Source organism: Manacus candei, unplaced genomic scaffold (assembly GCF_025592945.1).
Source record: "Manacus candei isolate 608988 ecotype Guabito, Panama unplaced genomic scaffold, ASM2559294v1 h1tg000023l, whole genome shotgun sequence".
Lineage (NCBI taxonomy): Eukaryota > Metazoa > Chordata > Aves > Passeriformes > Pipridae > Manacus > Manacus candei.
This window is the reverse complement of record NW_026138071.1, coordinates 937,128-953,779: the sequence shown is the minus strand read 5'-3', so window position 1 is coordinate 953,779 and position 16,652 is coordinate 937,128. Positions and strand designations below refer to the sequence as shown.

Sequence of the window (16,652 nt, the reverse complement as noted above, 5' to 3'; positions counted from 1 at the left end):
TGTAAGTTCATTTTTCAACATTCTTACAAAATAAATTACTGTTGTAATAGTGGTCCTTTACTGCACTTACTCTCGCAGTTAAATCGTCATCAGCTCTCAAAGAAAAGGACAAAAAGAATCAATTTTCTACAGACATTTTATTGATGAACAGTCTTGTCTTTTTTTTTATAACATACTTTTTTTAACCAGTAAAATAAGTAATTTTTTTACTCCATAAATAACACAAATTAGCCCTTATATCTCAATCCAGCCAAAATCAGTGTAAAATACTTAGTTCTATATTTACATTCTGTACCAAAATAGGAAAAACATGTTCAAGGTCAGCCAGTTCTCTCAAAACAGTTGTTTTATCTCCAAGGTAAGCTTCATATTTGAAAGGCAACATTTGCACTTTGAAAGTCTGGTAGTGTAAGATCACATTATTCAGTGTACAAATAGCCCCAAATCCTGAAGAGCAATACACACACATGAGCAGCACCCACACAACCAGACAAGCAAAAACCGGGGCTTCAATCCCACAGGGAAAAGACCTTGAGCTGCTCAGCTGGCTGAAAGTCACTCCCTGGAAATGAGGGGAAGAAAGGACATACGATTCCCTCTCTATTGGAATACAATTAAGCAGAAAGATTTCCAGTACAGGAAGATTTAAAAACAACTGGCCCTCATGAGGAATTGTGGAGATGTCTGCTCTTAAGCGACATAAGTCTTCCCAATTTACTAATGCACAGTAGAAAGAATGAGCTGCTTTGGACTGACAGTCAACTAATGGGGGACATGATTCTCTTTCAGTAATTAACCTACACCAAAGGCCATGACAGTCTCCCAAGACCTCAGCTCATTTCAGGAGGAATGAATTGCTGCTTTTCAGTGTGGTTTTACCTGCTGCGTTCTCCAGCCAAAAGCTATAATTATTTCTTGTAATTGAAACACTAGAAAAATGTGTTCCTAAAGTATGACTTCCCTCGACTTCTAATTGAAATGCTTTGAACTACTGGGATCAGAAAAGTCCACAAGACTAATTTGTTTCCCTAAGCAAACATGGAATGTTTTTTTAAAAATTAAAACTGTGGACACTACATACTGAAAATGTTTCTACCACAGGTGAGCTACCTCATGTATCTCTTAGCACAACTTGTAGGGCTCCTGGTGCCCCATTTACTCTGGTGAGAACACAAAGGCTTAACTGGGCTACATTTCAAAGTTTTCAGGATAAGAGATGCAATAGGATAGACTGGCCACCTGCAGTCAGGACACCTAACGGAGCTGCCTGCAAACTTCGTATTTATTTAAAAGCAATTCTGATTTTTACAGCATAAACTACACTTAAGGCTACACAACTGATTGGTATAAAGCTACATTTTTAGCTATGTTCTACACTCAAAAATGGCTTATGCTTCCTACTGTATTTACTTTAGTCTTAGAAACCTGAGACGTTTTTACTTAATTCATCTTAAGATTTGGAAGTTCACAGCAGGCTAGAAGCTGAATGCAAAGACAAACACAACTGAGGTAGTCAGCTTTACTCAAATATTCTTTATGATGATTACCAGTTCGTTGTCACTTTAAATTGAACTTGACACATTCCTTGGCAGTTCCCACAAGGCTACAGCTGCTAACAGCTGCTAACCCACTCATGGGATACAATACATTGCATTTTTCTGACTGGAGTACTTTCCCCACCCGACCCCATAAAGTCACGTCCGGTTCTGCAGTTCACAGCCAGCTGAAGGGCTGCACACCAAAGAAATTACGACTGAAATCTCAGATTATTAAGGCAGTAGCAGTTTTACTTCACTGGATTCACTGATGCAGCTACTCAGCGGGTACTGGTGACCCTGACCACAAGAGCTCCCATAGATTTTTCCCTGTCAGTACAAAGCACTACAGCCCCTTTCTTTAATTAATGCATACAATCCAGAAGTAGGTAAGCATCGACTTTCTAAGCCATCTTTCAGTTAATTCTCAGGAAGAGAGATAAAAAGAAGAAAAACTCTCAAGATAAACAACTGTGTAGAAGATAAAAATATTCAATTAAATATAACAAATCTCACATTTACACAGACAGGAGACCAGCATATCAAATACTGAGCACAATAAATTAACACCAGTTAAAAAGTTTAACAGGTATAAAGTTAACCAGAAAGTTCAGACAGTGCAAATATTCCACAGCAAGGAAAAATAATCAGTAATTTTTTTTTCAAGTATCAAAAGCATTGTTGTTGAGTGATACCATTTCAACTGTATTATTGCACAACAGAAAAAATACAATATCAAGCTCTGGGACCTAAGATGTATTCTCAAACCTTTATGTTTCCAAGGAATCAATTTACACTGACTGTTTTGTGGACATATGATTAGTGTTCACTTTCCAATCTTAGTGTTTCGTAATTTGAACTTGCACAAATTTAAAGCATTAGAGTCCTGACTTGTATTGCTTCTCTGAAACACTGGTTTAAGTCTAGCCTAGGCCTTGTATAATTCAAAGCAAACTTAACTTGCAGTCAAGAAGGGGACATAACCCAGTGCAAGGTACTCTCAACTGTGATGCCTTCAGACAGTTTTAGGTTGCACCTTACTTGCCTCAGCAGTGTCGTAAGACTTTCTTTAAATAAAAAAAACAACAAACAAGTCCAGTAGGCACTAAGAATTTCTTACAATCATGATGGAAGTCCTTTAATAATTTAAAGTTTAATTATAGCTAAATAAAATTTACTACACCTCCCTACCTTCCATTTTAGAAAGGGATCCAGTCACTGACAATTCTAATATCACAGCACATTTAAGAAGCAGAGTAACATCATCTTTGCACTTTTTTAGTGCACTGGGCATGTCCATTCCCTCAAGTTTAACACTCTTCCAAGTATGAAAACTATCCTAAAAGGACAGACAGTGGATTGAATCATATGACAGTTTCTTTTACTCTAAACGGGACTATTTGTTATACATTATAAAACCATCCTTACAAGGGTCCTATAGAGCAGCTCTCCTTAGCTTGATATTTACTCCTTTCCTTCCTCTTCTGTATTTTCTCATTATTAGTTTTGTAGCAAAGTGTACCCGCAAGTGTTTCAAAACGTCTGATTCTCAACTTATTGCAAATACTCAAATAATCCATAGTATTTACATGTGCAAGAAAAAGTGGAGGTGGAAAATAAAGAAAAGGAAAACAGATTAGATTTTCCTTACACATTCAATATAGTTTTTGGTCTAGAGACATCATCATGGTCCTGTAAGATTATAGCTGCCATTGCTACTGGTTTGCCCTTCAACAAAAAGTGAGAACATTTGCAGTTACGTTCATACTATTTAAGAAACAATAATGCCATTATTCATTACTTAAGAAACAAACCAACAAAATAAAAAATGATCGTAAATTCTATCCCAGTTTTACAGTCTGGATATCAGTACTGAAACATATTTGCCCAGAAAATTACTCTGAGAATATTCAAATATTTTATGTATTAAATTTCACAGTAGAACTGGCACATGCTAAATGAGAATGGGATTTCTAGACAGTTGTCTTCATTATCAGTCTGAAACTCCATTTTGTGCATGTAGGTATATGCAAATGAACCCCAAGAATTAGCTGCTTTACCTAGTATGAATTCTGAGAAGCCTCAAAGCTGCAAAATCAAGTTGTGGTGACAACTGCTAACTACTGGTCTATCCCATTAAATTATTCCTTCACCCATAAATTGTAAGAATTGACAAAACAAACAAATTCCCAACCTGTTCAGGCCTGGGTTATTAGCAGTGACAACAACTTATTTTTACATGGCTTTCGACTAAACCACTGAGGTATATTTCCAGTTTGAGGATACTTTGCTACCAGTCACACAACAGACATAACAAAAAAAACAAAACAACCCTCAGTTCTATTACAGAAGAGTTCTTGTTTCAGATCTTAACTGAATTGCCAGGTAGTCTAACACAGTTGGCATAGTGGATCTTGCTACTGAGTCAAAAAAACCAAAGGTTGCAATTCAGGAAAATACTGGCACTTATTGAGATGACAAGGTAAATTTTCCTCCTCTCAAAACTCTGGCTGCTTTTGTCAGCACCTCCCTGACTACTGTCTGCACCAATACTTGCCAGGAGAGATGAGGTTCAGCAGAAGACAGCTTCCTGCAGAGACAAATACTCTGTGCTCCACAGTAAGGAGTGCAACATAATAGTGTATCATCTCGGAACATCTTCTGGCCCCGAGCTTAACTCTATGCACAGAGAAACAATCCTGTTAGCAGGGGAATTAAGTTGGCCATCAGTAGCCAAAGGGTTACCACCAGGCTGGACGAGCAGGAGCACAAGTCTAAAATAAAAACAAACAAACAAAAAACCATAAAGCTTATAAATTTTATATTTAAAGAGAAGATAAAATAACAAAGAGAACGCTACAAACCATGAAAGAGCTTTAGTAAACTTCTTGACTAAACATTAACTGGTATTTAGTGAATTAAGCTTTTTACCTCCCTCAAAAAGAAAACTGACTCTGATCTTTCGTGTGCTGGATTACAACACTAACACTGTCAATGGGAAGTTACACAAGTGAGAACTCACTTTCCACGAGGTGACAGTTTTTAAGATTATAATAACGATATGGCCTTCAAAACACAGACTGGATTTCCTGGTAAATTCCCAGGTTAAAGCTAGATTTCTGGGATGATTACCAGGAGACATGACATGAAAGAGTTATGTTTCAGACACATTTCTCCTGTGTTAGCCACCATTCTGCACAACCACACAGCAAAAAGCAGGGCACCTTTGCTATCTTCCTTTACCTCCTATACCTGGGATCTCTGAATAGCCATGGTTTTTCTTTCCTGTTCCCAACAGTCAGAGCTGACACAAATCTTTGAAATTTTCAGATATCGAACATTAAAGTTTCACTTCAGCAAATAAGGCAACCTACCAATGGGTGCAGTTCTTGTTAGGTTAGAAGCTGGAGGATCCCGCTCTGGGGGGCAGGAGTCACAGAAGTCCGAACAGGCTGGGCAGAGCAGATTCCCAACGTGTATCCAGCCATTCATCTGGATGCTCACAGTTAATACCTGACCTGAGCGGCTGCACAAGTACACAGTGTCCTTGACCCAAACATGCAGCCCTTGTGGAGAACAAGAAACCTTAAAATAAAAAAGAGTCAAGTCGGTATTACAGTTTATCATAGCAGGCGTTTGGAGGCTCTTTCAATAAGTAAATAGGACATTCAGTAAACACCTGGTATTAGAGTACAGATGAACTGCAGGTATTTTAATGCACTGAGAGCAACTATTTGGTTCAGGAATGCTTTAAAGCACTGACCATACTCCTTTTGTGCAATGATGCAGATCATCAACTGAGAATGAGTAAAATTTGGCTTCTGTTCATGTCTACTTTTTAGTTGTGCAGCTGTTGAATGTGACACCTTTAGTGAGATAGTCCTGAAGAGAATGAGGATAATGAAAAATAAGTGACATGTGCACAGCGCTTTCCACCTCTGAAAAATCAGAGTGACTAATTAGCATTAAGCTTCAACAACATAACATTTCATATAATTATTCCTTCTTACCCCAGTGACACTTTCTCTTCAGCTAAGACAGATGATGTCCCTAGCAAGACTGGGAGTAACACACAAGCTATCCCAGAGGTCACACACTTAACTTAGCTAAATTACAGGTTTATGGTTGGAAGATAATTGTTTTCAAAGCATGTCAAATGATCTAGAGATTTGAGGTAGAGAAGATCATGTTCAGTGTGCAAGTTCTAAGTCACAGTTGACATTTTATACCTGGCTTTTCTCCTAAGTGTTACTTAAAAAAAAAAAAAAAAAAAAAAGATAAAAACCCAACACATACTTACTTGGTAACATCCACTACCCCAGTCAGGGTAACTGAGTTTCCTCCTGCACTGTTCCATAACAAATGCAGATTTCTGAATAAGACATACAGAGTTTGGTCCATATTTCTCTGCACCATAGTTTTTGGTAGGATCTAAGGTAGAAGGAATATACTGAATTGCAACTTACTAGAGAAACAAAGTCCACATCAACTTAAAAGCCTATAATGGTCAGTATCTCCACATGCAACTTAAAGTTTACTTTTGGAATATTTCAGACCCTTAATCATCATCAATTTGGGAATTATACCATCTTGAAAATAAAGTGGGAAGAAACACAAGATTTTAAAACCAAACAAACCAGTCAACTAACCACAAAAAAACCCCAACCAGCAAGCAATTTCCATCAGAACTATGTGGTTATGCTTGCCTCCAGGGAGCACCAGTTGTGATTTCTGGCTTCAGGGCAGAGGGTGTGTTTGTTTTTGATACAACTGCACAGACAGGTAATATCCTCCAGCATTCTGCAGTTCTGCAATACTGAACATCCATGCACTACCCATATTCTGGTAATTTGCAAAGCTCCTTGCCTTGAACAAAAACCCCACAAAAGTGGAAAGTGGAATTATGTTTCAGACACTCAAAAAACAACCAACCCACCCACCCTAACCCTTTGTGTTATATTATCTGCTCTGCTCTTCAGCAATTCTTGCATTAGATGTGGGAGTCTGCCTCCTAGGTGTACAAGGTTGTACTGCTATGCTTCTAACTCCAACACAGTGTTTACACAGCTGGTGGGGTAAAACCTGACTAGTGAAAAAATTCACATCCAATTAGTTTGAATATACAGCAAGTCCATTTCAAATTAAGAAATGCAGTCTCTGCAATATCATACTGAAAACCTGAGTACTGACCTGGTTGGTTTTCAATTATTCTGCAGTCTGAACTGCGTTGAAATTCACCACTTAAATGCCAGCTGAATTCCTGACTAAAGGGACAATAGTCAGCAATTTCTACTGAGCCACCATAATAAGGCAATTCTTCTGCTGGTACTCCATTAAGATTGTCGAAGTACTGCAAAACAAAATACAGTAGTGAAGCAGTTTGTGCAAAGACAAGTGTACAACTGTTTTTAAACAGACCCAATCACTACACCTGTAAGAACTAGTTGTGACACTCAGGAATGCAGTTAACAGCAACTTACAATACCCATGAACCAGAAAAACCAGAAGTATTTAAGAATATATAAATAATACATTTGTATGTATCACTCCCCACTCCTGCCCCTGCCTCTCCTCTTTTTAATCAGTGCATTCCTTGAGATGTAAACAGAACACATTTCTTAGTGTGCAGTGACACAGGGCAGCAGACTAGGGGAAGAAATACCCCAAACAAAACATTCTGAGGGATTTCTTTTACACAGCAACTTTTCCATCTGGTATTTGGTTAGATGGTCAAGAAACCTCCTTATTCTTTTATTAATATCACAAGGGTTTTTTTTCAGACTCCTTGGAATAAACTAGGCAGACATTTTTCACATTATCTACCCTTATCTACTAGTTCAGAAGAAAAAAAAAAATAATCATCTGGCTGCAAAGCTCAACAATGAAAACACTTCAGTTATTTGTTAAAGTAAGATCCATTATACCTGATATTCCTGAGGTAACTGCTTTGGAAACTTTTGCAAGTTGCACACTGCTACTGCTCTTTGGTCCTGTCTGCAGGTTAACTGCAAAGGATTACTCCTCAAAGTGTCGCAGTATGGACTGATTAATTGCCTCCTCAAAAAAGAAAGAAAGAAAAAAAGAAGAATAAAGATCCCACTAGATCACTTTAACTGCTTTACATAAACAGTCTGTCTAGATTCTTTGTTCCCATTCTCCCTTACACTCACTCAATGACACAAAGAAGCATCAACTTCTTCTATGGAGGTTAATTACTGTTATTTGTCTGGGTATGACCTTTCAGAATATCAAGACAGTGATCAAAATTACAATGCACTCACCTATTTAGTTTTAATGACACTGCTTTGTAAACTTTAAAAAAAATATACAAGCAAAACAGGCCCACTGTGCAGCTGTGTCTTAGGAATATATGAGTATTGAAAGGAACAAACAAGGCAGGTTTTGTTTTGAAGATGCCTATCACCTCCCTTTGTTGCTTTTAGTACAGTCTAGTAATGCAAAATGACACAGGCTGCATTTCCAATTAAAAGGGACAAAATAAGAAGGCAAACACTTTTAGATTAAGTCCTACCCATCCTCTCTGAAGCACAGTCTTCTCATAGTGTAAATGCATCCTACACCCTAAGATGTTTGGCTCTGTATTTATCGTATTGAGTGGGATGCAGTGCAGCATTCCTTGTTCATCTATATCTGCCCCTACTTCTTTTCACTGAGTTACATTTGAAGGACAAATATAAATAAGCACCAGGGTTTCCTCTCAATTTTTTTTTAAAAGACTGTATCCTTACTTTTGCCTCTTTTGGTCAATCCAGAATTTGCAGCTCTTCATTACAAAGTCACAGCCTTTATCGCGTCCCCAATCTAATTTCTCTGCCATGCTGTAATTTGCTTTATACCACCTGTAAAGGGATTTTAAAACGAGAATGTGAGGAATTGCACAATGATTCACGTTAATAAAGAACAAGAAATAGAGGGTTATTCAAACTGCCAAATGTAAATATGCTAAATATGCTCATGTAAATATGCTTATGTAATTTGCTTTTAACAAATAAATACCACTAAGGCCAAATAAGACTTAAAAATATACTGCTTATATATGCAACGAGTAAATATGCATGCGTAAGGAAAGAAGTTATCCAAAGGATAAGAAAAAGGAAAACTTGAAGTTTTCCCCTCAGCCACTGATAAGAGCCTGCATGGGCCAAGAAACGAAACTGGGCGGGGACTTTCCTGGAACAAATGTATAAAAGACTGCAAAACACTCTGTAGGGTGTGTGTATTGGTGAGGCCCCCTTTTGCACCCAGCGCTGCTTTGCTCATTCATTATCGAATAAACAGCCTTGCTGCTAAGAATCCTTGATTACTGGCTTCATTTATAATAAGAATATAGTTCTGGTTAATAAAACTCAGCTCAAAGAACTTCGTACTATGCCTTAAGGTCTTCAAATTAAGAAAAAGGGAAACTGCATCCCTGCCTGTAACAAAATATACTACAATTACACTGCTTTTCAAGCTCCCAATGAACTAGAAGAAAATTTCATGATCTGCAAAGGAACAATGCATACAGAAAGATGACATTTTAGGCAATTTCTGCTTTCTATCTGCAAGAAGAGCTGGGGGAAAAAAAATCAATATGTACTGTATGCAATTAGAGAAGACTTACATCAGGAAAAAAAGTAAACAGACTCTACAAACAGTACTATGCATTGCAATGCCTGCTTTTTAAGGCTAAATTAAGAATGGGTTTTGAAATACATGAAGAAAAAATAACATACGGGGTCTAACTCCTTGTTTAGTGTAATGCCAGTTATGATGATTAGCTGCTGTGCTGCAGATGGGTAAGTACAAATGCATCAATTCTAAATAAGATCAAGTACAATGAAAACCAAACACAAATGAACCAAACCCCAACCCCAATTCTTAATTCCTACCCTGTGTCTTCCATTAATGCCAAGGTGATCCTGGAAAAGACTCGATTCTGAGTATGGGATCCAGTCATTGCTTCATTCTGAAAGTTACCAGTTACTATTAGTAAGCCACTGAAAATCATCACTGTAAGAAAATCCTTCCTATGAAAAGGCATTTTATTTCCAGTCTCTTTTTACTACCGACAATCAAATCCCATCCTCCTTCATAAAAGGTCTGTCCTGAAGCATTTCCCTTCTAGGTTACCTCACTGCATACACCAATGGCTGGAAAGTGTACCTCTGCCAAAAACCTAACACAGCACAAAGTTATAAATAAAAATTAGTTTAAATGTCAGGAGGAAAATAAGTGTTTTCTTGATCAGACAAGGTCCTGGAAGACAGATGGCAAAAGCCAATGCCAGGGCACATGAACAGAGATGAAGTCAAGGTAATGAAGAATGATCATATATTTGATATATGAAGCAGAGGGCAACAAAGCTGAAATGATTCAAAGGACTATCCCCCTTGCACTAAAAAGGGAGCAAACCTCCTCAAAAGGGTAAATGGCAGACAGAAGTAAGAGACATTTAGTTTTTCAGTAAGCATCTCAAACTCATACTCTGAGACTTAGCAAAAAGGTTAGGAGATAAATGTCCCATTTCTGGATAAATTTAAGTATTTAAGTATTAAGAACTGTTTGTGATGTATTTCAGTGAGGTTTGATACTCCTGCATTTTCAAGGCTCCAGTAGGTACCACACTAAACCTAAAAATCAAGGTGGAGGGAACAGACATTCCCACATCCCCTTTCATTCCTAGTGTCAGCACTAACCTCCAACAATCTCTTCTCCCAGTGATTGAGCTCAGTACCCATGCCACCTTGATTTTCAAGCTCCATTCCCTCTAGAATTGGACAATTAAAATGTTTTCGAGCTTCTTCCTAGAAAGAAAACATTTACAACTCTCAAAATATTGAGATAGAGACCCACATGCAGTCCTACTGCTCTATAATTATCTTTTAAAAGTATTTCAGCATTTCATTTTCTACTATTTTATTTTCTTCTCAATGTAAAACACTTCTACTCAGAGGCTGACTAAGCCACCAAGCACCCCAACAGAGAACCTAACACTCTGCCTACTCATCTCCTGGTAATAAATGAGCAAAACGAGGGGTAATTAATCCAAGTTTGCTCCATATACTGTGTTAGATTTAAAACAAACAAAAAGATTATCTGTGGCCAAATATGATTAACACTACAACTTATTTACAATACCAATTTATTACACTTGAGTATATGTTCTTTTGATGGCACAGAGGGAGAGTCAGAGGCATGGGAAGCAAGAAAGATTTCCAAGAAAACTCGAGGAATTTCTTTTTTAAACATGACAAAACGTTAACTATATTATTTTGTAATCAATAAAATTAGAGAAAATATTAAAACAATGCTTTTAAAGAGAAAAGTAGAAAATAGAATGATCTTACAAATGAGAAAAGCAATGACAATGCTATCTGTTAAAGGAACAGGAATACTAGGTGTCTAAGTGTGCAGGAAAACATCTAAAGAGTAGGATTAAGGAATCTCTTCAACATCAGTTTTGCTTAACCTGTCATAATTTACTTCCCAGTGCCTTCCTTGTCTCTCAATATTAAGTCAATTTATTTATTTCATACTGTCTGGCACCCATTTTCCACTTTGGATCCACCCTCTCAACTAATTCCACAGTCTTAACAGAGTAGGCTTTGGGCCATGCTTTCAGGGAAAGGGTATTCAACAGTAGGTTATTACTTCTTAAAGAGTAAGGAATATTTTATGACTTGAGAACACGATGGGAACCTTGGCACACGAAGTTTAGAAGTTACTCCACACTTACGATTACACGAGGCGTTACCAGAAGGTGAACAGCATGGCGCAGCATTTTGCCACCACGTACGTCCCATAACCTCACTGCTCTGTGCACGACTTTACTGCTCCACTGATACAAACCTAGGCTGCAAGGAGAATGCTTTGGTTACAAACCTTTCCCACAAAGACTTGCTACTGTGAAAAGATTTTTCGCCGTAAGAAACAGAATCACGGATAATATAATCTCTGTGCTTCCTTCAAGCTTTCTAAATTAAAAATTTTATTATGCAACATTTCTCCTTTTTAAGATATGTGTTCATTACACACACAACTCTGATTTAACAAGGCAAAATAAGATTTTTAAAAATATGTCTCTAAACTCAAGATATATTTTCGACTGTTACCAAGAGGGTAAGAAATGAAATTCAAAATCTCAGAAGGGCTATTATAAAAAGGTGAACAAAGAAGGCTCTCTACTCTTCCACCTCCAAAAAAATCTCTAGAAGAACATTTCTACCACATCAACTAAACAAAGGAAAAAAAAAAGCAAATTGCTCATTCTATAACAAGTCAGAAAACTCACACAGCAGACTACACACATTGCCAGTTCCGCATAACTATAAACCTTGAATGATACATATCTTAAAAACAAACTGCACTGACATTAGGCAGCCTACAGAAAACACAATTCTCCATTTAGACAGGTGTTCATCAGCATCAAAATTTAGGCACAGGTCATTGTAATGCTTAAGTTCAAGTCTCCTGATAAATGAAATCCTGTCTTAATTTGTAATACATGTGGATAATACAAGTGCTCAATAGCAGTGTAAAGAAAGACTAAAAAACCACCACATACCAGTGTTTGAACATAATACAGGCAAAGTGTTCTAATAATGGAATGGAGTTGGATTTTCAACAGGCAAGAACACATCCTAAAAAGGCAACAGGAAAATATCCTTCATGGGAGTACCAAGAGGTCCAAAAAACATGTAATACCTTTCATTAAAAGGAGGGAGTCCATCTGCATATCTTGGTGTCAAAGGTTTTCCATCATCATCACGATAAAATGCAAACAGTCCAGCAGAGAACCCCTTCAGGTTAAAAAACAAGCACATGGAAACCTTTGGTAAGACATTTACATCCAAATTCAAACGCCATGAAAGAGTTCCCACCGCAGCACAGATACACTGCAAGTAGCACATACACTGCAAGTAATGTGCTCCAAGGCAAATGACACATAAATTCAAGGAGGCAAAGCAAGAGCTTTCCTCCATCAAACATCCTCCTCTTACAACAAGCTGGAAGCATGTGAGCAAGCAGGCACCAATTTCAGGGAAACACATTTTATAACATCAACTCTCACCAGTGCATGGATGATCTCATGTTTCACTGTAGACAACATGCCAATGAATTCCTGAGCTTGCGTTGAAATCATATTTGGACACAAGTTGGCATATCCTGCTATTGGCCTGGAAGACAGTTTTAAAGTTAAATGGGTTTCAGTAAAATACTAGCAAATTCAAATCACATTCACTTGAAGCAGTAGAAGATTAAAGAAAATACAGACTAATGTAAAAATAAGTCCTTCCAAAAAACTTACCCAATAATTTATAAATGTTTTATCTGTTAAGGATTCAGTGACTAGTTTACTGTTGGGATGGGGAGAGGTGGGATCAACCAATCTCTACACTCAGTGTTCTGCACAGGTGTTAGTGACAACAGCCTAAGAGATCTGAATTTAGATAAGACCCTACAGAGGTACAAAGCCTGTCACAGCAACTACAACTGAGCTGGAAACAAGAGTCATGTAAGCAGAGCCACTTGCATTCTCCTTTAAGTCTGTGAACACATGACTCTGTGAACACATGAAGCACTCCACCAGAAAGACGATCTTGAGATAAAGTTTAGGCATTAACAGCGGAGGATTAGCTTTAACTCATGTGACTAGACTTTGCAAGTTAAGCACTATTTGATGGCTTTGTGTTTTTACATAAATACAGCACTTGTCTATTTCAATGACTCCTACCTTGTTATACAACACAAGCAAACAATTAAATTCCACAACTGAACAATGAAAAAACTTGAAAGCTTAATTGAAAAAAGAGTTTGCAACAGAGGGAATACTTGCCTGTCCATTTCAGCTTCCAGCTGGCAGTAGGCTGCATATGCAATGATATTTTCATGGCCACACCTTTCAGTAGTGAGAGCACTAACGTAGAGCACAAAGTCAGCATCTCGAACCCCTTCCTGGTCAGGCAAGCCAGTGGGCCTGCGGTGCCAGTCACTCTCGTTGTACACCCTGCATTGCTTTGCAATGTTCAAATGGGACAATTAATACACTTTATCTATGATCAAAATTTCGTATGACAATTTAATTAGCTTGAAGCTGAGAATAAATCCCATTGTAAAACAGCAGAAGGTAAGAAAACGCCCTATGAAGAGAGTAAACAAAACCAGAGCCAAGGAATAGCTTTCAAATGACTGGCTTTTTTGATTTATCAGACACCATGAAGATGGCAGCTTTAAAAAAAAAAAAGTTAAAAGTAGGAGAGAAAGAAATCTACTGATCACATCCGTAGCTGAATCAAAAATTCATGCAAACAAACATGTCAGAAGCATTTCCTGCACCATGCTGTCGGGTCAGTAGATAACCTCTTCAAACAAGGACTTAAAAAAAAAAAAAAAAATCAACACTTACTATTAACTCTGTGAAAATCCAACTCGTTGATCAAGGTGAATAACAAGCTGACTAGCAGCAGTTTAATAAGCTTCAAATCTCATCCTCTCTGTGCACGTCATTACAATGCAGGCTTAGAAAACAGTAACTAGTCCAGTTTTATTTGACTTTTGGCTCAACAACATAAACTACAGAACTCCCATTAACTTGAGGTGTTCTGTTCTGTCCTTCAGAATTAATGACCTCCCACAAAGAGGTCACTTATGCACAGTTAGCAATATTTACTTTTTCATTAATTTCCACAAACAATAATCTTTCAAAGATTATTTCAAAGATTGGACAGCTGAGCTTACCTGGAGGTGTTCCTCAGGAACTATAACCGGCCCACATCTCGTATGGTCTGCGCAGGCTTTTTGGCAATATCTGTGAGGGTCAGCTTTCCTCCTTAAATATTGGTTTGTCACACATTGCCTTCAATGAAACATGAAAGACAGTCAGCACTGTTTTATTATTAGAACAAAAGTCTAGAATAGTCTGAAAGTATTATACTGGTATTTTAATAAAACTTTGACAGTGAAAATTGTTAGTTACACTGCTAGGAAGGACATAATGCTTCCAGCTGTTAATGGTGCATCCACAGGTTCAAAGACAGATTAGGAACAGGTTCATAAATGAGGTAAATATAAAAGGGAACTGGCAGCATGTATAGCCTTCAACATTTCCGACATAACAAAATGCAGGTGTCAATAATGAAAGGTTGGCAGATTTGTGTATACACCCTAAAAGAGCATCTGCTACTCCCTGGATCAGGTGGTCTGATTCAGGAGGGCATTTCCTACACTCTTATTCTATTCTACTTTTAAAAGCTATACAACACAATGTTAAATATCAAATATAGCAAGTGATTTTCAACAAACTTTCACCTACCTGCTTAGTAATATAGTACTTGTGGATTTGCGCACTTGAAACGTCTTCTCCAAATAAGATATAGCTTGGGGGAAGAGTTTGTTCTGAACAGGACAAAAAAAAAATCAAAGTCACCCACTAGCAGTGCAGACACAACTCACCTGAAAGGCACTAACTATCGACTTACATGAAATTTGCCAGATGTTGTGGTACAGCAGAATAGGGGAAACCCAGACTCCCCAAGAAGTTCAATTACTATCAACATATTGAAGAAATATTTTGTTTCAGTATTCTCATATTTTGTTATTGGAATGACAAAATGGAAAGGGAGCCAGTATTAATTTCAATGTACAGCTTCAAAGAGGCTTTTAAAAACTACATGCACATTTCTCACTGATACCTTTGCACCCTGGGATACAGCAAACATCTGTCAAACTACAGTCTGCAGAACACTGGAATTATTTCGAATAGAGGCATAATCTATACACAGAGCCTTGGTTTTCTCGACTAGAGGATATTAAATTGCTGGTATTCAAAGCTTCTAATTAAATTGACCTTAAACTTAATTTTATGCATATAATAAAATATGTAGGCACAAAAACGGGAAGCAAATATAACATACCTTTATAAGATGTCTTTTCTCAGTCAGCAAGCTACATTTAAAAAACAAAACAATCAAGCTTTAGTTGTAAAGTCTCCATTCTCAGCCACGGAGACAAAAAAAAAAGAAAGCTGCCACAACATTATACTCACTTCTCAACACTAGTGTCATATACAATCTTAATTCTTAGCTGTTGATCCACGTTTCGCTTCGAGACATGATTTTCCTTGAGAGGAACTTGAAAGACAACCTGGCAAGGAGAGGTACGGGCCGCTGGATGAGGCAGCTCAGAGGGGCAGACACAGCACCCCGAGCCCTGTGCTCCTTCTCACCGCGGCAGCACCGCTCCATCAGTCCCTTCCAGCCCCTTCCCGACCCTTCCCTCACCGGGGAGGAACCGCCCCGCGCCCGCCCGCCGCCGTCACCGACCACACCCGGGGCCGCGGGGCCAGACCCAGCACAGCCCGCCCCGGGGAAGCCGAGGACGGACGGACCCAAACAGCGCGACCGGGGAGCGAGGGACCATCTGCTGCCCAGCACCCCCCACCGCCGCCTGAGGAGCCCCGCGGCGGCCGCACCTGGTCACGGTTGGGCACATGGTGGTCACAAGAGGAAGAACCGGAGGGAGAAGGAAGCAGCAGCAGGAGCAGTAGCAGCAGGAGCCCGGCGGTGAAGGCGGCGAGCCCCGGGCGGGAGCGGCGGGCGGCGATGGCGCGCCCGCCGCCCGGCTCGGCGGCCATCTTGGAGTGCCCGTCCGCCGCGTCGCCATGGAGGCAGCGCCGGGGGAGCGGCCCCCGCCAATGGGCGGGGGGGGCGGGGCGGCAGCGGCGGGCGCTGCTGATTGGGCGCGGCGCCTCGAGGGGCGGGGCAGGCGGTGAGGGGGAGGTGGCGGGCGGGGCGCGGGAGGGGGGTCCGGGGTCTCAGGAGCGCTGGGTTTGGGATGGGCTTCCAACATCACCGAGTCCAGCAGCTAGGTCAGCACTGCTGTGCTCACCACTAAAGCATGTCCCCGAGCGCCACATCTACACGTGATTTTAGCGCTTCCAGGGACTGTGACTCCACCGCTTCCCCGGGCAGGCCGTTCCAATGCTCGACCACCCTTTCTGTGAAGTAATTTTTCCTAATATCCAATCTAAACCGTTTGAGGTTTAAACCAATTAGGCCATTTCCGCTTGTCCTGGCTCTTGTAACCTGGGAGAAGAGACCGACCCCACCTGGGGAC

The 16,652-nt window shown here is 39.4% G+C and overlaps 1 protein-coding gene across 1 annotated transcript; it reads right to left on the bottom strand.

Annotated features, from left to right (window-relative positions):
• Positions 1-45: 45 nt before the first annotated feature.
• LMLN (leishmanolysin like peptidase) lies at positions 46-16,206 on the bottom strand. The gene is made up of 17 exons (XM_051787871.1): positions 16,009-16,206; positions 15,583-15,680; positions 15,452-15,482; positions 14,851-14,933; positions 14,277-14,394; positions 13,375-13,553; positions 12,610-12,715; positions 12,243-12,337; positions 11,275-11,392; positions 10,235-10,342; positions 9,428-9,504; positions 8,285-8,395; positions 7,460-7,592; positions 6,726-6,885; positions 5,836-5,966; positions 4,910-5,120; positions 46-4,309 (listed from the first exon to the last, which is right to left on the bottom strand). Exons 1-17 carry the CDS (start codon positions 16,168-16,170, stop codon positions 4,215-4,217), a joined length of 2,016 nt encoding a protein of 671 aa, XP_051643831.1. The 5' UTR covers positions 16,171-16,206; the 3' UTR covers positions 46-4,214.
• Positions 16,207-16,652: the final 446 nt, after the last annotated feature.